Genomic DNA, 19687 nt, shown 5'->3' with positions numbered 1-19687 from the left:
AAAAGTGGGATGTGTTGGTGGGTGAGGCGCGCAATCTGCTGGTCTTATATGGGGCAATAGGGGAAACAGATCGCGATGCCTACCATTCCCGTGCACCGCCTCATTTGTATGCTCCGTATTGGTTGCTGTTTCACGGAGCTGACCAGCAATGATACTATGATAGGACAACAGGGTGTTCCTACATGACAGCGATGATGATTTTAACAGCGAATAGCATGCACGACCCGAAACACAACGACCTGTTCTCGGACAGCTACCTCGTCGAAAATGGGTTACAAATAGTTGACAAGATGGCGAAGGAGACCGGAAATGACATGCTACACTCCTTCCAGGCCACTTGTACTGAACTGCATAAGCATATGCAACGGCGAACATTCTTCGTATTTGATTCTTCGTATTTGATATAGACATATAGCAGCAATGTGAGGGAACAGTCTTTTTCATAACTGCCAAAGTATAAACACAAAAGCCGTGCATGGGGGCTAGATCAGTTGACGACGAAAGATGTTTCGTATGAGACGAGAATTTGGTGAAACTTCCACGAGTTTAAGCAATATGTCCATCCCCCTTTCACCCGAAAGGATTTGTATGGTACTATAACTGAGCCAGTCAAGAGCCACGGACACTCTTCGACTGCCGTCTGCTCTAAGTGAACCGTGCATCTGATGAATTGTTCTAGTGCTTGTACGAGGTACTATTACTAAGTATTTCCACTACAGAATTCTCGGTAAGATTGTCGTCTTCCGCGGAGTCACCACATCGTGCATTTATCAGCTTCCGCGTCAAATAGGATTTGAAATGATTCTGCTACGCGTGTGAGATATTTGGGCATGGTATATTTGCATGTGTATATAAGGAGCCTCGACCAATGCCATGTCAGATATGCTCACTCCCTCAGGACGACATCAAAAGGCTTCAACTACTCGATCACACTAGAGATCTCACTTCCTTTTGTCCGTCACACGATCAGCTACGAAAGACTAGTGAAAATCCCTTATCTAGTCATTCCAAGTGTGCCAAAACGAAGATGGTTGGCTATAGCGGGCCTTACGAAGGGAATGGGATGTTCAAGTCCTTTACCAAGACTTGGCACATTAAGCCTTACCCTTCAATCTCGCCATCCCGCCCCGAACTCAGTGCTGCCGGAAAAGTTGTCTTCATCACGGGTGGTGGTACCGGCATTGGCAAGGCCACCGCAATTGCCTATGCACAGGCCGGTGCCAAAGTTATCGCCATTTTCGGACGTCGCGTTGAGAAGCTGCAATCAGCTGCTGTCGAAATCAGCAAGGCGAACCTCAAGGGAACCACTACTGTGGTCATCAAGAGTGCTGATATCAGCCAGCGTCTGGCTTTGGAGGACGCCTTCAAGAGCGCTAGCAACGAGGCTGGTGAGGCCAAGGTTGACGTTCTTGTCAACAATGCTGGTCTCCTCAAGCCGCTAGCTCCTCTTACCACTTGCAGCGAGCAGGATTTGCGCGACATGATCGAGGGCAACTTTATCGGTTCGTTCAACGTAGTCCAGGCAATGATGCCTCTGCTGGCGCCCAAAGCAAAAATCTTGAATATCAACTCGGGCATTGCACATATCAGTGAAATTCCCGGACACTGGGCTTACGCATCACTCAAGCTAGCCCTCACCAAGATGTTCGACTACCTTCAGGCTGAAAATATGGACCTCACCGTTTTCAACGTCCAGCCTGGCGTAGTTACAACAGACATCAACATGATTTCTGGTTTCCCAGGGCAGGATGACGGTAAGCTAATCCCCCTTTACGTTCCAAGTATCTCTGTCTCAGTGGAATTTGTACCTCTCTTTTCTATCTGCGTATTGCGATAGCTGATCAAGATATTAGTCGCCCTTCCGGGACAGTTCCATCTTTGGCTTGCATCTCCTGAAGCCGAATTTTTGAAGGGAAAGTATGTCTGGGTCAATTGGGATGTGGACGAACTCAAAGCTCACGCTGAAGAGATCAGAGAGTCGAAGATCCTGAAGATAATTTTAGGTGGGGTGCCAATGTAGGGTTAAGATGAAGAAGAGGCCGATGTATTGATGCGAACTCTGACAGCCTTACGCTCATGGTGCTGCATGCCAAATTCAGCAGTTGGCACCAACAGTTTTCTTAACTCTCGAAACAGAGACTTTGTGACATCGACCTCCTCTATCGAGATTAGCCCTGGCTGTGCTTGGCAGCGTCATCTTGGATGCGACGAGTGGCAGATCCAGTGCGGTACCGCGTATAGTCGAGATATAGGCCTCGTAAAAAGCGGCGGGAGATTTACGCAGCCGGGCTGCCCGATTGGGGGCGGCTTGCCGGAGCGGGTTTAGGCCGCCATTTCTGAGAATGAGGTACCGTGAGGGAGACTTCCGGACAGTCCTAAGTTGGTTTAAAAATACGCTATTATTAATTAGGCGTAGTTTGATTCGCTTATAGCGCTAGCGTCCCTTGGGAGAGAGTTGCAGTGTGTTTACGGCGGTTTCGGGAACGACTGTAAGGCGGATGAGATGACTGAATTGAACATGCAGGGGAAGGACGAGGCTGCAGCTGCGATATCGGCTTATCAGATCTTGGCATCATATCTAATCAGATAATCAACTCACTCTTTCCCCTGTGATCAATCAACCTCGATCTCACAACGCCGGCATCCTCCCCTCGTGCAACGACAACTGTCCAGGCCATGGACCAAGTCCTGCCCTCAGGATTCCCCGAAGTCCTTCGTCTCTCACTCAAATCCTCCACCAGTCTCCTAAGTGCCCTCGAAGAACCTCCTCATCCACCGGACTCCGATCATATTCGAAAGATCATCGCCGCAGTTCTCTGGCATCGGAAGTTTGTCTTGACTTACTATATTGTGATTGCCACTGTAGTTGCCTCTTCATGCAGCCATGGCACTTATAGAAGGACTACACGGTGGCAAAAGAGGAGGCGAATCAACATCGCAAAGATCGATTCTACGACACCCGAGACTACCCCTTCTTCATCGAGTAGTACATTACGTGGGACAACAACACCTCCGCAGAAAGATGACGGCCTCGGACAGGGAGAAACCACATTTCTGCTTGTTCAGAACGAACTCCCCTCTCTCCAGCGACCCAGTTTGCTCAACCGACTGAGAGCTTTTCTGATGTACCAGCCTCGGCCGATCCCGGCATGGACCTCTTCTTCGAACGTTTTGCCGAACAATGGTACCAGTCTGTTGACACTCTTCTTTCTTGCCGTCAACCTGTTTTATCTTCTCTACCGCGTCCCCTTGTCAATGACATGGATATTCATCCTTGCCGACCGAGCGGGTCTCCTCTTCGTCGTCAATCTGCCGGTCCTCTATCTCCTCGCCGCCAAAACGAGCCAGCCCATCAAGCTGCTAACAGGATGGTCTTACGAAGGCCTCAATCTGTTCCATCGACGATTAGGCGAGTGGATGACAGTCTTCGCGGTCATTCACATGCTGGGCATGCTAGCTGTCTGGTACACAATCTTCCGACCTCTTGATTTCAGCCTCATCCGATACATCACCTCCCAGGTCGTGTTTCTGGGCATCGTCGCCGTTCTTTCCTACTATATCATATACATAACAAGCATCGGCTGGTTCCGACAGCGCCATTACGAGACGTTTCTCGGTTTACACATATCCTTTCAAGCGGCAGCTCTGGCGTTTCTATTTTTCCACTATCCTACCGCCAAACCTTATGTCATGGCCACATTTGCCATTTGGGCAATTGATAGACTTTTATGGCGGATTACACTGTCGAGTCGAAGATTCATCGCAACCTTGGAAGTGGCTCCGGATGGGCACACGGTATTGATACACTGCACCGTAGACTTACAGCGAAAGAGGTTCGGCATTCGATCACACCTTCGTCACGGATGGCTCCCTGGACAGCATGTGTTCCTCACCATTCCTTCCATGGGCTTCAAATATCGCTTTCAAGCACATCCCTTCACTATCGCATCGCCAGCTCCCCCCAAGAGCACAACATTGAGATCTTGGCCGCTTCAACTGGTCATCCGATCCATTAATGGCTTCTCATTAGACCTGCTTAAGTATGCCCGCCACCACCAACACTGCGACGTCATCCTCGATGGGCCTCACGGTGGCATTGAAGCACTTGAGGCTGCTCACCATGCCGATCGCGTCTGCTTTGTGGCAGGCGGAAGTGGCATCGCGGTGACCTATCCACTTTCTTGGGATATCCGGGTCAAGCAGCACATGCAGGCAGACGCCATCGTGAGCGCGAGAGCCGTATATCAAGACAGATTAAAGTCCGTCCCTTCAATTGTGGACTGCAGCTCCTTGGTCAATGCGGCAAAATACTCCCACTTCTGGATACGCCAGGACCTGCGACATGGAAAGTGGGTCTCGATGCATCCGCGGGCCATAGCTGTTGAGCACGACACTCGTGACGACTTGTTCCTGGTCGACGGCGCAGGAGCCCATGGTCAGGAAGAAGTCGCGTGCCTCGTTACGCAGACCTTCGACACGAGAAGCCCTGGTCCAAGCGGAGGACGTCCGGACATGAAGAGTGAGATCTGGAACTGGGTGACATCCGTTCCGACTGCGCGGTCTACATCGTCCACGGCGCTCGGCGGCCGATCTGTTGATTCGGACACTGGTTCAATTTCGACAGGCCAGGGCATGACATTGCCCGCCTCACTGCTGAAAGATTCCACGAACCAAACGGGTCAAAAAGACAAGATCTGCATCATTGTCTCTGGTCCCGACGGCCTTGTCCGAGATGTCAGGAATGTGGCGGCAGAGCTCGTCCAGCAAGGTTGGGACTTGGAAGTCTGGGTAGAAAAGTTCGGGTGGTGAGGACCTAGAAACCATATACATGCGTGTGCTGTACATGACGTCCAAGCTGATCTTCATCAATCACCATTTTCCTGAAGATCAGGCTGTTTTAACAGAATACAGGTCGGAATATCGACGGATGTTGCTAGTATTGGGTCGACCTACTACTACACAAGAAGACCGAAAGAGGCATGGCAAGAATAGAATCATCTGAAGAATCTCATAGAAGCTTCTTAATTTCCTTGTGTTCTTCCATGTACGCCGCGTGAGGCTACAGCAGAGCCGCTTTCGTGCCAGTTCATGAAATAGCTTCCAGCCAATAGGAGCGTGCCACTTATGCATCCAGCGAGTCGCCTTGTGAGGCTGAGAATCAATCCACAACCAGGCTCCGACGAGACCACCGTTTTGACAATTACGCCCTCTTTCAATGACATGCACATTGCCAGGACCTGCCTGTCGTATCTTTCGTTGGGAATGTTCGAGAGAGCGGATACAAGAACAGTGAGCTGAAAATTCGCCAGTGACTCCAAGGCTACCCTCTGCTGTCCGATGAAGACAGAAGGGGGTTCGTTTCTCCTGGCAAGTTTAAAAATACCTCCTCTCGACCTATCTATGTAAACCTCCAGTCGACACACTAAGCTCCCGGAGAAAAACAGGCTTAGGTATCATATAGAACCGTCAGTTCCATCGATTCCTCATTGAATCACGTCTGCCCCTCGATTCCTTGACATTCCTTGGAAGCATTGTTCCTATTACTCGAGTTTTCTTGTACTGGCGCTGGAAGTTGAAGTTTCGTTCTTCGAAGATACGACACTCCTTGAGCCGCTCGGTGGTCGTCGGGTATGAGGCGGAGAAAAGGAATCTGGGAATCGACAATGATCGTTTATGGATATTGACATCCGAAGCGGGTGGGGTTTTTGGTGTATTCTTTACGAGGACGACCGAGGATGACTTGCAGGCTGTAATCGAGATCGGTTCGGCAAGAAAGGTATACTGGGACAAAGGTCGACCGAACTCGTGCGGGCGGACCCAGAAGACCACGAAAAGGGATTTGGTGAAATTCTATCTCGTTAAGTGCATGATCCACCAAGACCTTGACATTCATAGTAACAAAAGGGCAGCTCCAACGCCACCAGCGAACATGCTGGCAACGGTGATGAAGCTGCTCAAGCTCATGGTCGACATTCCGCTGATGCCGTGCCCACTGGTGCAACCACCAGCGAGCCTGGCGCCAAAGATCATGGCAAATCCACCAGCTAACGCCGTGAGACGGCTAATGGCTGGCCCCGTCTCAGTGATGATGGGGACGTATTGAGAAATCAATTTTGATCCAGCAATGACACCACTCGCGAACACAATGTTGGACAGACCGGGCCCCGAAGTACCTTCGAGGAGGCTCCAGAAATATTTCCCAATATCTTGGTATGCGCCTGAAACGCCGAGAGTTTTGCGAGTGAACAGAACTGAAGTTGCCTGCGCAATGCCGATGAGAAAGCCGCCGATAATAGGATTGAGCCAGTATTCCCTGGTAGGGGCGAGGTAAGAGGCTCCTGCCATCATAAGCAGACAGAGGAGTTCATAGATCAGGATAGTTGAGGTCGTGGAGAGGCCGGTCTTGTCTTGGATCGTGTATTTGCCAGGGCCCGAAGACGTGGTTGATTGAGTTCTCTTGAGCCGTTGTCCAATTTTGGCAAACACGATCCCCGCCAATACCCCCCCGGCGGCCACACTCCACGCGGATTTGATTCCCAAACCCATTTGCACAAGAACGGTTCCGGGACATGCCCCGGTCAAGGTCATGCCGACACCCAGAAGCAAGCCACCAACGATGTTGGCATCATATTTCATAAACCAACCATACGATGAATCAGTCCGATGAGGGAGTTTGGCGTATCCAGATCGATTTGCTCCGGCGATGATGAGAGCGCTGCACGCGCTGGCCGCGAGGAAGGATTTGAGCATGTGGAAATTACTCAATCCCATCTGCGAAACGATCACAGAGGGGGAATAAACCCCAGATGCTGTTAGGGCAGAGCCGAAGATGGCGCCTGAGGCACCACTGAGAAGAAGTGATGACATTTGTTGATGGGTTATCCAACGACGTGGGATTTGATCGTTGAAGATCGGTCGCATGAAAGACGGGATGTACGCTTTCTTTTCTATGGCGATGACGAGCGGCAAAGCTGTGTGAAGCCCGACGAGATCCCGAAGAAGTGGTATGCTCTTGACAAAAAAGAAGGGAGAGCGCATAAGTTAGATCCGCTTAGTCGAGGGAATTTGAGCCAAAGAGGTCGATGGATCCAGTCCCCGAGATCACCGCCTGATCAATGGTGCCCCGGTCAATGGTTCGAACTTTGAAGCTGCTCGGCCACAAAGCGGGTCCGGCGATTGGTCGGATGGATGTCGCCATTTCGTCGATGAGAGGTCGCCAACAAGCATGATTAATAGGACCTATCATCACTCAACGAAGATGACCCCCCGGACACACTTCGTTTCAAGAAGTGCCTCGGCTGGCCCAATTAAGTTGACTGCAAGAACCCGCCTATAGAGTTCGCTTAATGACGCACAGGGACTCTCCGCAATTGCCGGTCAAGGTACGGGTATCACGCATTGTCACGCAATTCTCTTAGAGAGAGGCTCATGTAGTGAGGGCGAGCAAAAAGAAGAGCTTGAAGTTGAAAGAATAAAAGGACCGTCGCTGACAAAAAATCCCGCATGAGGAAACACGGTACCTTGCCTTGGCATCTCACCACTACATATTATCCCTCGATGCCCATCTATGCCTTATCTTTCGGGAGAGCTTAGTGCACGAGGCCATCATCCTGTATCTGCTTGACGTATTTCCAGTAACGGTTCACACTGGCCTTTCGCCACTGACGGCCCCATTTGATAAAGGCGAAAAAGACCGAAGTTTGTGCCAAACAAACAAAGGCGGCCACAAGAAAGGCATTCTGATATCCCATGTTGGTAACCCACGGGGTGATTCTGCGCTCAGCTGTCAGCTGCAGACTCTTGGGCCGAATGAATAGGAGAGATTTGGAAGCCTTACCCATAACTGACGGCGAAACTCATGGTATTTCGGATAATGATCACGGTGACCATGGCATCTCCACTGATATCCTTGTATGAATCGATGCAATAGCTGACAGGCAGCTGGCATCCTATCGTTATGGACGCTCCTAACATTCCCATCGCAAAAACCAGTCCAAACCAGTGAACGCGATGGGCTGCACCTACGCCCCAGATAAGGAGTCCTCCCGGAATGAGAACGAGCAGGACGCAGTAGAGCCAGAGACGGTGTTCTGGCTCCATGATGCCATTGTTTCGTCGAGCTTTCCAGAGAACGAACCAGTCCCCGACCGGACCAGAGAAATACGCCCTGGGGTGGTATATTAGCCGCGGAATTCATTCGATGGCATCTTACTCACCCAAGAAATACACCGACCAAGCATGAGACATACGCCAACCCCACCATACTCGATGAGAAATTATATGGTGGACTGGATAGGATGAGTGATGAAGTTCCGTTGAGCACGTTAAAGTAACAGACGATGGCCCCGTACATGAATCCCGAGAAGAAGATAATGGGAAAGGTCAAGAAGATGAGTGGCCGGAGGATCATCCCCTTCAACTGATTCTTCTTCCGCAGATCTTCCTTGCGGAACAGAGCCATCTTCTGCCAGAAGGACTTCTTGGAGTATGCTTTGAGCTCGCCCTGGTCCACATCCACGGCCGGAGCATCTCGAACCGAAATGGTCTTCTCGGGATCCGAGTTTTCTCGAAGCTTATGAGGCTCCGTCTCCATTGTAGCCGGGTCAGCTTGGATGTCATCGTCGGGTTCGGTGGCTAGCTGAGGTTTGCGGTGGAAATTGGTCTCTTCCATGAAGAAAAACAAGATGACAAACCCGGCCCCATTAAATATTGCACACCAGTACTGAAGGTCGGTCAGTTTTTCAAGACTTTCTTGAGGACAGGGCAGACGAGTATCAACATACAAGCACCCACTCCCAACCTTGACCATCATTAATGAACCCTGAGATGACCGGTGCGAAGAAGTTGCTGCCAGCCAGGAAAAGGGCATACACCCCCACATAGGTGCCTCTTTCATGAGTGAAGTACTACCCCATGGTCAGCCCCCAACCTTGAATTGAGAGATCTTCATCCATGACTGACCACGTCCGAGACTGAAATTTCGCACAGTGATTCGATGGGGGCTCCAATAAAGCCCTGGAGCATTTTGTTGGCAATCCACTGACCATTGCTTTTGGTATATGGGGCCCACAACATGATTGCCTTGGAACACCGAGAATTAGCCATTCCCAAAAGAGTCCAGTCCAGCACGAGCCCACGTATCACACTCACCATTGTGCCCAAAGTGGAGATCAAGTAGACTGGGCGCTTCCCATATTGTTGAGCCAGAGACTGCCAGACCAGACAACCCCATCCAAACATCAGGAACATATATCCCGTCCCAGCGTTGAGGTCACCGACCGTCAGGTTCGTGGCCGCCGAGATAGGTACGATCACCGAATAAATGGCCGCCGACGCAATTCCGACCGTGAGGATATACCTGAAACGCGAAGCACGAACGACGTCAGCATGCCGGCGGAACAGGGTCGAAAGGGATGCTAACGAACGTGCACAAGCAGGTGGTAAAAAGAAGTTTCCGTCGAGGGCTCCAATTCAAGGGATCATCAGGATCATTCGAGGGTGCCGGTACGAGCACAATGTCACGTTTTCCGCCTTCGGCATGACGGGCATGGATTGTGCCATCCAGATCGACAAGGTGGATGGTCCCTGGTATGAAGTCTGGGGAGGGCGTCGAGGCATGCATGTCGACGGTCATAGCGGCTGTCTCCTATGAGTGAAATTCGGGGAAAGGAACGCGGCGAGGACGAATGGTGTCACACCGTGTCGAGTCGAGGCGGCGACGGTCTTTATGCAGTCAGACCCAAACGTCTATGTCGGAGAAGTTTTTGGTTATCTAACGCTGAAATCCACTTCTGTGTCCAATTCCATTAAGTTCTGGAGTTCTCTCCTGAAGGGAGAGGTGCTCCCACGACTAGGCTTTCGGTTCTAGGCCCATTGATAATGAATGCGGTGCTTTCATCCGTGTGTTGACGAGCTCGACCAATGTGTTTCAATTGCGAGACAATGGAGTTGGACGACTTGGGCGATAAGGCCAACCTGCTCAACAGAGGGATCGGTGCAAGAGATGTTGTCTACAATACTTGTGGTAAATCTCATCCCCGTGGAATGCTGCGATATTAACCAATCATAGATAATTGCGAGTGCCGTCTTTTGTCGGGGCCAATCACAGACAATTGCGGGTGGTCCTGAACTTTCTTAAGATAAGCCGGAATGGCCCACAACGGCCCTTGGTATCGACATGCTAGAAGTCTAATAGCACGGGAATATTCCGTAGACGAGGAGTTGTCCCTCTGTTGCTTATCTCTCAGGTCCCTCGATCAACTCTGTTGATATCCCACTGGTTGCGTATCCGCACATCTTGACCGTGTTCACCCAACGTTCTTCTGTCCAACCTCCTGAGCGCTCCGACGGACTGCCTGACGAGAACCGGCCCCCCTAGCCTCGTAAATCCGTTCTATTGGCTGACCTCCCTTCTCCCATTATACAAATTAGTGAATAGAAGCTTGGTGAGGTTCTCCATCTCATGGACATGAGGGATCAATGTTCCAAAACAATGCGGGAGTTCTTCCCTCAGCATGTCAAATTGGCTGGGCAATACAAAAAGGTCTCACACCCCTGGGATTTTGAATGAGAACTTCGAGGGTTTTCTTCTCTTGGAGAGAGATTGTGGGGTCCAAATTCCTAAAAAGCATCAGATTTGAACACGCTTCTCGATCATTCGCAGAACATCATGGTCAGAGCTGGGTGGGAGATCAAGGCTGAAAAATGCCAAACGATTATGCAAAACTCTTTGAATCCTGCATGGTTGTTGCCCCCAGAGGAGTTACCCCCAGCGGATCAACTCGACGTCTCCTCTTTTGCAGACACATGCAAACTCCTTACTCCACGGGAGCTCGAAATCACCAAGTGCGATGCCACTGGCCTCGTCCGTCAAATGGCAGCGGGATCTCTCACTGCGGTGGAGACTGTCACCGCATTTCTGAAGCGCGCCCATGTCGGTCAACAGTTACTGAACTTCGCCACGGAATTCATGGTAGAAGAAGCCCTGGCTCGCGCCGCAGAGCTGGACGCCCATTTCCAAACTACCGGCCAACTCGTTGGACCTCTGCACGGCGTTCCTATTTCCGTGAAGGAGCATGTCGGCTTGAAAGGCCGAATTTGCCATTCCTGCTACGTTGCCTGGATTGACAATATTCCTGAAGAAGATGCACTGCTGGTCAGGTTGCTAAAAGCAGCCGGTGCCGTGATCCATGTCAGAACCAATCAACCACAAAGCCTGATGGTACGTCTCATCGTTTGATGCCTTGATGTCGATTGTCCCCCTAACGACACACGCAGCATATTGACTGCAGCAATGTCATTTACGGCACGACCGTCAATCCATACAACCGAAAACTGACCTCAGGAGGTTCCAGTGGCGGTGAAGGCGCGTCGCTCGGATTTCGTTGCGCTGCCATTGGTATTGGTACTGATATTGGAGGCTCTGTCAGGGTACCAGCAGCATTCTGCGGTGCGTATGGTCTTCGCACAACTGCCCTCAGAAATCCTTACAAAGGTGTCTATCTGGCCGGCGACGGGCAAGAGAGTATTCGTTGTGTGATCTCCCCGCTTGCCAATAGCACCGCAGACCTGAATTTGGTGGAAAAGGCCATCCTGGACCAAGAACCCTGGGAAGAAGAGACATCCCTGGTGCCTTTGCCGTGGAAGAGTATTTCTCCCATCAAACCCGAGCAAGTGACGGTCGGTATCATCTGGGATGACGGGTAAGTATGAGATTCATAGCCCTTTTGGACTTCGGCCCAAGACCCTTTCCATGAGCATGTACCCCTCGAAGATGTCTCGACCCATAGTTGAATTAACGTGCCCCTAATTAGGGTTGTCCACCCACACCCACCCGTCACTCGCGCTCTCAAACACGCCGTCTCCAAGTTACAGGCGGCAGGTGTCAAAGTGATTGATTTCGAGCCCTATGAGCACCAGAGGGGATGGGACATCCTTTCTGCACTGTACTTCCCCGATGCGGCCGGTTTCCAGAAGGACCTCCTAGCAAAGGGAGGAGAGCCCGTTGCCCCACTGACGGAATGGGCATTCAGCGTGGCGAGACCAGAACCCATCACCGTGGTCGAGAACTGGGATTTGAACGTTCAGCGTGAAGCTTATCGTGCAGAGTGAGTGTAACTGCCGCACATTCTTCCCCCCCCCTGAAAACGTAGCCTGACATAATGCAGCTACCATCGCGTTATGAAAGAGCGAGGCGTCGATTTTATCCTCTGCCCCGCTTATGTTGGCGTGGCTGCAGAGCTGGCTGCAGGCCAGTACTGGCTTTATACTGCCATTTGGAACATCCTCGATCAACCTGCCGTCACTTTCCCGTCGGGCTTGAAACTCGATCCCGAATTAGATAAGATTGAGACAAATTACAAGCCACGGTCCGAGCAGGATGAGCGGGAATACAAGAAATGTAAGTCTTTCCAGTCCCCGCTCTTGGGGCAGAGGGTCTCTTTGAAGTCCTTCTGAGCTGACGAAATGGTTCAAAATTACAGATGCACCTGAGAAATATTTGAATGCCCCAATTGCTCTGCAAGTGGTTGGGAAACACTTCCATGATGAAGAGACGGTTGCTGCAGCCGAATTGATTTCAAACATTGTTCAAGCCTAATTAATGGAGAGTTGAATATCTCATCTGTATTCGGGGTGTCCCTAGCCCAGACTGAATTTCCGTCCCCCCCCCCGCCTTGTTTGTAGCAAATAATGATGTGTCCTTTCGGATACTGTATTCTCTCCCAGTACCCTAACCCCCAGTGAGAGTCTTTGGAGCGAGTTTCCACTACCAAGTCATGATCTTTTCCTTGTGGGGAATGACCGTTATCCCATGAAGTCTCGAGCGCCGATCACCTTTTCCACTCTAGTATTCGATCATTATCAATCAACCCCTCACGGGTTCTAGGGGACAAAACATGAATACCAAACTAGCCTCGAAACTTTGAGTGGTCGCAAACTTTCTTGAGCAGACCACTGCTCCAACGCTAAGACGGCCGGGTCTTGTCAAAGGCTCGCGATATTGGTGGGAATACTAGTATTGCGGAGCTTTTGATAAGAAGACCCTTGGCGTTGAAGCGCATCCCCAGCTGACACACTACACTTCTCCTTTCTGTCAATCCAATACGGTTGGTATGTGACAAAGAAATCAATTCATATAGAATCCCAGACGCAAGTCTTCATGCTCAAGACGAAACTTCGCACCAAAACGGGTTGTTGGACTTGTAAGTTCGAGCCCACTACCAAACCTCCCTGGACGGGGCGTTGAATTATATTACGTGTCACAGGCAGGAAGCGGCGGTTGAAATGCAATGAGGAAAGACCATGTTGCCACAACTGCTACAGCAGCCACCGCCAGTGTGAATGGCCCTCTGAAAGTGATCTTTACGACCGACGGCATCGCCCGCGGCCTGACCAGGCCATTTCATCGACCTCTCACAGGCAAGCCAACCACTGTCGCAAGAATGATCACTCTGAATCTGAATCCGAGGAGATAACATCGCCATCACCGTCCCGTCAACACATGTCTATTCGCTCGAACCCAACCGTTCAGACTACCATACGATCAGATCTCGAATTCGCACTCCTTCGATACTATCACGACAGTTTTCTTTCCGTCATCCTTCTCCCGAATTCTTTATCAGGCTACAACGCCGAGTACCAATGCCATGTGACCAAGCTGATGCTGCACTGTGACAGCGTCAAGAACGCCGTTCTGGCTTGCTGTGCCTCCAATAAGTACATGTTGACTCGTGATGATCGGTTTCAGAAAACTTCTTTCACGTACTACCTTCAAGCGCTGGAAGAGGTTAGCCATGCTCTCATCGGACTGGACTCGACCCGCGATAGCCCTGGAGATGCCCTATTGACGACGGTCATATACATGTACATCTATGCGGTAGGTAACTCCCCACCGTCATACTGAGATCTCCTCCACATTTCATGAAATTCATCCGCTAATCCGGCGTACCAGCTCTGGGGTCCTGACACAGCCAATCATGCTTCGAAGCACGTTGCTGGGGCCATGCAGTTGTTGAAGCTACGATACGCCAATTCTTCCTCGCCACTATGTATGGATCGGCCCTTTGACCGCATCACGGCAGAAAGTGTGCTCTATCAGGCCTTCCTCCTGTCTTTCCGACACCCATTCGCCATTAATTTTCAGATCGATCACCATTTCTTGGCTCAAACGGAGAACATCCTCGAGTCGTTACCGTCGTTGGATGATTCGGCCGCCGCGAGCAGCCCGGTCTTGGGCGCGCCTTTACCACTCTATCGACTAATTCTGAGAGTGATACAGTTGTACAACTCGCCACATCGGACCGATCCGGAGATCGTACTAGAATTGAAGAAGGAACTGATCTTCTGGGAAGCGACGGTATTCGAATTGGATGAAAGCGAACCATCAAGTCATGATACTTCACCATTGCCCTCCTTAATAGCACCAGTCATGAAGCTCTACATTCTCGCCGTGTCTCTCCTCCTAGACTGGATCATCGCCGAGATACCAGAATCAAAACAGAGTATCAACGACCTTCTTTCTCTCTTCGGCCGCGGTATTGTACCCACATCCACATCGCCACAACCGTGGCAACTCCTTCATGCCCTCTTTATTCTTCGGCTTCCTAGCACGCACGAAAACTGGACGCGTTGCTACTTGGGATCCTGGCCGTTGCTGATTTTCGGGTACGCTGTGGATACCGACGAGGATATCAGGGTCATCAAAGAAATCTTGCGCTGCATGCGCCATCGCATGGGCTATGGGGAGATTGAGAGAATATTGCGCGAATTAGAATGCGTCTGGTGTGAAAGGCGAGGAAAGAATCACCTCGGCGTGGAGGAATTGCAGCCGTCACACTGGTTGGCATGATGCTTTCTCGCCGGGCGGAACGATATCGAATTTCACCAATGATTCATTCTCAGATTGGTGAGGCATTGAGGTTTCCGAAATGTATTCTCTGTGGTTGGAGGTACTTGTGTCGCTTCTTTTGCCAGGGAAAACGTTGTTACAATGAATAGCCTCCGAGTCTACTGGCTATAACGCTCTCGGTAAACAGGACATGGTAGTGTTCGGGGGGGGGGGGGAAATAGGGTTGGCGTAGATGGGAAGTTCAAATCGCGCTTCTTATCTGACTTCTTGGACATATGTAATTGAAGGTGGAAAGGATATGCTCCTGGACGGCATGGGGAAGAAAAGAAACAGTATTCAGGAATGCCTACCTAGCTACTCAATAGGTGGGGCCCGCACCCGGCATGCCGCCATCCAATTCAATCGGAGAGAACACGAGGCAGCCGGACTAAGCCTTATCGAGCCCGCCACACACATTGGGAGAAGAAATGCCGCCATCGTCATTGCCGTCATCACACCAGTACAATGAAAGCCTCAAATACTTCGAAAAACATGGCCGCCAAACCTAAATTGAACGTTCACAATTTCCCTCGTCCCCCGCTACTAGAACCAACACCACGACACTTGATGATAAAATGGAACGGGCAGACATTGGCTGATACGAGGGAGTCGTATTGGGTCTTGGAAACTATGCATCCACCTAGTGAGATCAAGCCGACCAGGATGGGATTCTGGTCCGTTGATCTGGTGTTCCGTGGCTTACTGTTTTGGATCAGCATATTATCTCCCGCGCACGTCCATCTCGGACACCTTCAAGCTCAATCAGACCCCCGGACTAGCGTCGCTGTGTGAATGGAAAGGCCGGGCAACCTATTGGGACCTCACCAACACATCGACAGGCGAGACGGTCAGGAATAAAATCTGGAGCTACGAGGCGCCGACGCCTGCGTTTAAGGATATCAAAGGATATTTGTCGTTTTATGCCCACGATGTGCCGTGGGAGTGTTTCGTGGACGAGGAGAAAGTCACGCCGCAAGAAGGTACGTGATCCTGACCACCCTCATGGAAATGCATAGGCTAGATATCAGATTCCTGGGCTGATCCGGCGCCTCGCCAAAGGAGACTATTATGGCGGATGGGTGACGAGCGAGTTGGAAGGGGCTATGAAGGGTGGTCCGGAGACTTGGGGTTGGTAATGGTACCTAGGTTATGTTCCGGTCCATCTACTTGGGGTATTGCATCGGATCTATGTGATGTAAGGTTCCTTCTCATAACGCGCTGACCTTTCTATCGAAGAATCATCTCTTTCGAAGAACGGCCACCTCTTCAACATTGAATGCCTCCGCTACTTTATTTCTCGGTGCAAGTTGAAATGACCCCGACGAAAGGGCTCATGCGTAAAGAGGCCAAAGGGGAGGAAGACGCTGGAGAGGTCGGCCGGGAGCGATAAGGCTTGAGGTCGAGTCAGTTATGTTGTTTCCTCATCAGGTCAGAACACCCACCTGCACAGCATCTAGTAGCGTAACCGCGACGAAAGGCTTGAAGAGCTCGAGACTTGCCCCGAGTTATTTGTAAATGCAACGGAAGGAAAGGGAAGAGCTGGAGGTTTCATTGCCGCTTTGGGCTCGGACTCGTCAACCTCCGAACGCCCCAACGGGACTAGGGCCGTTTTCTTCATCTCTGCGATTGGATTCTTGTCCAGCCTCATGGAGAATAAACTGTTGCGATACCTCTTTTGATCTCTTCCGTGTCGCTCAATGAGGGTACACTAAGCCCATGATTCCCATGGACCCATGGGTCATGTGTAGCTCTCTCACCTTGTCCTCAAGATTCACTCTTCCTCTGACGGAGTTCTTTCTTTCATACGGCTTCTGCCTGGTCGTCAGATAAAACGTGGGTTTGCACAATTCGGTTGAAGCCGGCCACACCGTCCTGGAGTCAGACCGGTAAGAAGGCAGCTCGGAGATATCCTTTCGATGTCCTATCTGCATGGACCTCTAAGATCATCTCTTCAAGAATCCCAAGCCAACTTCTGGCCTCTGTTCCTTTTCGTTCTCATTTCCTTTCTTCATCCCTCCTCTCGCCTATTTAGAAGCCACCATGGGCGACATCTCCGGTACCGCAGCCCAGCCTGCTCATATGGAAGTCATTGATCTTTCCCTTGGGTGGTCCTTCAAGCAGACCGACGACGTTGGTGAAAACTCCTGGTGTCCAGTCAAGAAGGTCCCCTCGACCGTACACCAAGATTTAATCGACAACGGAAAGTGCGTAAGGACGCTGGACAATTTGACATAGACTGACCGCCGAGACCGCCTCAGACTGGAAAACCCTTTTATTGGGTTCAATGAAATCAAGGCCGAATGGGTAGGCTTGAAATCATGGACTTACCGGGCCAAACTCGCCCGGCCATCTAGAGCCGGACCGGAGGCGAGAATTGTCCTGGCTTTCGATGGCTTGGACACGTTCGCTCACGTCAAGTTAGATGGAGAGACCATTCTCCAAAGCGACAATATGTTCTTGCCTCATCGGGTCGACGTCACGGAGGCCATCAGGTCCCAAGACCATCACCACCTGGAGATTGAGTTTGAGTCTGCCTTCCTCAAAGCCCGAGAAATCAAAGATCAGCATCCAGACCACAAATTTATCTGCTTCAACGGAGACCCAGCACGACTGGCAGTGAGGAAAGCCCAATATCACTGGGGCTGGGACTGGGGGCCCTTGTTGATGTGTGCGGGCATCTGGAAGCCTGTTCGATTGGAGATTTATTCGGTGAGGGTGGCAGACCTGCGGACCGATATTTCCGTCTCGGACGACCACTCGCTCGCCACGATTCAAGCCAGTGCAGAAATCGAAGGCCTCGACCGTCAACATGCCTCCGTCCGAGCTAGATTCTTCATCACACAGGGAGAGACATTGATCTGTGCCAGCGACGCCATCGTGATGCCGGATGGAAACGTTTCTGCTCCACTTCAGGTGGCTAACCCAGAACTGTGGATGCCGAACGGATACGGAAAGCAGTCACTGTACACTGTCAGTGTGAGTATCATCGGCGAAGGGATTGTGTTGCATACCGAGTCTCGACGAGTTGGACTGCGCCAAATCCAGCTGGTTCAGGAACCCGACCGTCATGGGAAATCTTTCTATTTCCGGGTCAACGACGTGGACATCTTTTGCGGGGGGTCCTGTTGGATCCCCACCGACAGCTTTTTGACCAACGTGACTCCCGAGAAGTATCGGGCTTGGATTGAATTGATGGTGCCGGCAAACCAGAAGATGATCAGGTAAGGTGAAACCGCGGTCTCCCGCTCCAAGTTTCCTCCGGGGACGGATAATCTGACTAACGCACGGATATGGGACAGAGTCTGGGGTGGAGGGATCTATGAAAATGACGCGTTTTACGACGCGTGCGATGAACTGGGTATCCTGGTGTGGCAGGACTTCATGTTCGGCTGCGGGAACTACCCCTGTTTCCCGGCCATACTCGAATCGATTGAAGCCGAAGCCGTGGCTAATGTTCGGCGAATTCGCCATCACCCGTGCATAGCGATATTTGCCGGAAATAATGAGGACTACCAGGTGCAAGAGTCGGCTCATTTGACCTATGACTATGAAGACAAGAATGAAAAGCACTGGCTCGCGTCTGATTTCCCGGCCCGGTACATCTACGAGTCGCTTTTACCCCGGGTTTCGGCGGCGGAGGCGCCCTGGATCCCTTACCACCCTGGATCGCCCTGGGGTGACGGCAAGATCAGCTCAGACCCCACCGTGGGTGACCTGCACCAATGGAATGTCTGGCATGGGACGCAGGAGAAATATCAAGTCTTCGATTCCCTGGGGGGACGGTTCAACTCCGAATTTGGCATGGAGGCTTTCCCTCACCTTGCGACGATCAAATCGTTTGTGGAGAAGGAAGACGATCTCTACCCGCAAAGCCACGTTCTCGACTTCCACAACAAAGCCGATGGGCACGAGCGACGGATCGCCACGTACCTGGTGGAGAATGTGCGAACAGCAACGACGCTCGAGGCATATGTCCACCTGACGCAGCTCATCCAATGCGAGGCTCTGATGTTTGGCTATCGTGGTTGGCGGAAGCAATGGGGTGATGAGCGACACTGTGGCGGAGCCTTGGTGTGGCAGCTCAATGACTGCTGGCCGGTGACCAGTTGGTCGATCGTCGACTATTACCGCCGAAGGAAGCCTGCCTACTATGCCATGGCGCGCGTGTTGGCCCCGGTGGCGGTGGGAATCCGCCGTGCCCATCATGACTGGAGCGTGACACATGCCCGTGAACCCCGGACACAGGAGTGGGAATTGTGGGTGGTCAGTTCCCGGTTGAGCGAGATTACGGCGGATGTGGAGGTCAAGTTCGTGTCAGTTCGCACGGGTTTGGAGATCAAGGAGAAGATGGTGAAAAAGGGCATCAAGGTCCAAGCCAATGGCACCACCAATGTGCTGACTGGATACGTCGACAATGTGCGCGAGGAGCCCCATGTTCTGGCTGCGCGAATTTGGGTCGACGGTGAGCTCGTGGCACGAGATACAGATTGGCCGCAACCTCTCAAATACCTCCCTTTCCCGGATCGCAATGTCCGGGTGGAAATTGTGGGCGATGAGATGCACGTGTCTGCCGAGCGACCTGTCAAGTGTCTGGTGTTTGAAGAACGAGAAGGGTGTCATCTCAGCGACAGTGCGATTGATGTGGTGCCGAACGACACGCAAATTATTCGGGTGCGAGGACTCGAGGCCGGCGAGCCAGCCTTGGACTGGACCTTCCTGGGGGCTGGGGAGCAATGAGTAAGACCGGGCGAGACTCAACCCGAACAGATGAGACACAGACATGTGGGGGGGGGGGGGGGG

General features: G+C 51.5%; 7 protein-coding genes across 7 annotated transcripts; 5 read left to right on the top strand and 2 right to left on the bottom strand.

Annotated features, from left to right (window-relative positions):
• Window positions 1-1027: 1027 nt before the first annotated feature.
• Z518_06544 (uncharacterized protein) lies at window positions 1028-2020 on the top strand (the record flags this gene model as incomplete). Its single annotated transcript, XM_013414676.1, has 2 exons — window positions 1028-1754; window positions 1854-2020. The coding sequence occupies 2 exons, from the start codon at window positions 1028-1030 to the stop codon at window positions 2018-2020; spliced, it is 894 nt and encodes a 297-aa protein (XP_013270130.1).
• Window positions 2021-2676: 656 nt separating this feature from the next.
• On the top strand, window positions 2677-4809 carry Z518_06543 (uncharacterized protein; the record flags this gene model as incomplete). The annotated part of the gene is made up of 1 exon (XM_013414675.1): window positions 2677-4809. The coding sequence occupies one exon, from the start codon at window positions 2677-2679 to the stop codon at window positions 4807-4809; it is 2133 nt and encodes a 710-aa protein (XP_013270129.1).
• A 1080-nt stretch (window positions 4810-5889) lies between these two features.
• On the bottom strand, window positions 5890-6867 carry Z518_06542 (uncharacterized protein; the record flags this gene model as incomplete). Its single annotated transcript, XM_013414674.1, has 1 exon — window positions 5890-6867. One exon carries the CDS (start codon window positions 6865-6867, stop codon window positions 5890-5892), a length of 978 nt encoding a protein of 325 aa, XP_013270128.1.
• Window positions 6868-7589: 722 nt separating this feature from the next.
• Z518_06541 (uncharacterized protein) lies at window positions 7590-9634 on the bottom strand (the record flags this gene model as incomplete). Its single annotated transcript, XM_013414673.1, has 7 exons — window positions 7590-7773; window positions 7838-8167; window positions 8217-8722; window positions 8784-8906; window positions 8962-9081; window positions 9151-9358; window positions 9426-9634. 7 exons carry the CDS (start codon window positions 9632-9634, stop codon window positions 7590-7592), a joined length of 1680 nt encoding a protein of 559 aa, XP_013270127.1.
• A 1035-nt stretch (window positions 9635-10669) lies between these two features.
• On the top strand, window positions 10670-14848 carry Z518_06540 (uncharacterized protein; the record flags this gene model as incomplete). Its single annotated transcript, XM_013414672.1, has 8 exons — window positions 10670-11221; window positions 11278-11702; window positions 11814-12107; window positions 12168-12400; window positions 12483-12526; window positions 13148-13206; window positions 13270-13876; window positions 13952-14848. 8 exons carry the CDS (start codon window positions 10670-10672, stop codon window positions 14846-14848), a joined length of 3111 nt encoding a protein of 1036 aa, XP_013270126.1.
• A 531-nt stretch (window positions 14849-15379) lies between these two features.
• Window positions 15380-16023, top strand: Z518_06539 (uncharacterized protein; the record flags this gene model as incomplete). The annotated part of the gene is made up of 3 exons (XM_013414671.1): window positions 15380-15530; window positions 15604-15867; window positions 15947-16023. The coding sequence occupies 3 exons, from the start codon at window positions 15380-15382 to the stop codon at window positions 16021-16023; spliced, it is 492 nt and encodes a 163-aa protein (XP_013270125.1).
• A 904-nt stretch (window positions 16024-16927) lies between these two features.
• On the top strand, window positions 16928-19624 carry Z518_06538 (uncharacterized protein; the record flags this gene model as incomplete). The annotated part of the gene is made up of 3 exons (XM_013414670.1): window positions 16928-17091; window positions 17146-18108; window positions 18187-19624. 3 exons carry the CDS (start codon window positions 16928-16930, stop codon window positions 19622-19624), a joined length of 2565 nt encoding a protein of 854 aa, XP_013270124.1.
• Between the last annotated feature and the right edge of the window lie 63 nt (window positions 19625-19687).

This window comes from Rhinocladiella mackenziei (assembly GCF_000835555.1).
Source record: "Rhinocladiella mackenziei CBS 650.93 unplaced genomic scaffold supercont1.5, whole genome shotgun sequence".
NCBI classification, from domain to species: Eukaryota; Fungi; Ascomycota; class Eurotiomycetes; order Chaetothyriales; family Herpotrichiellaceae; genus Rhinocladiella; species Rhinocladiella mackenziei.
Note: the sequence above shows the minus strand (reverse complement) of the source record. Positions and strands in the feature narration are given on the sequence as shown.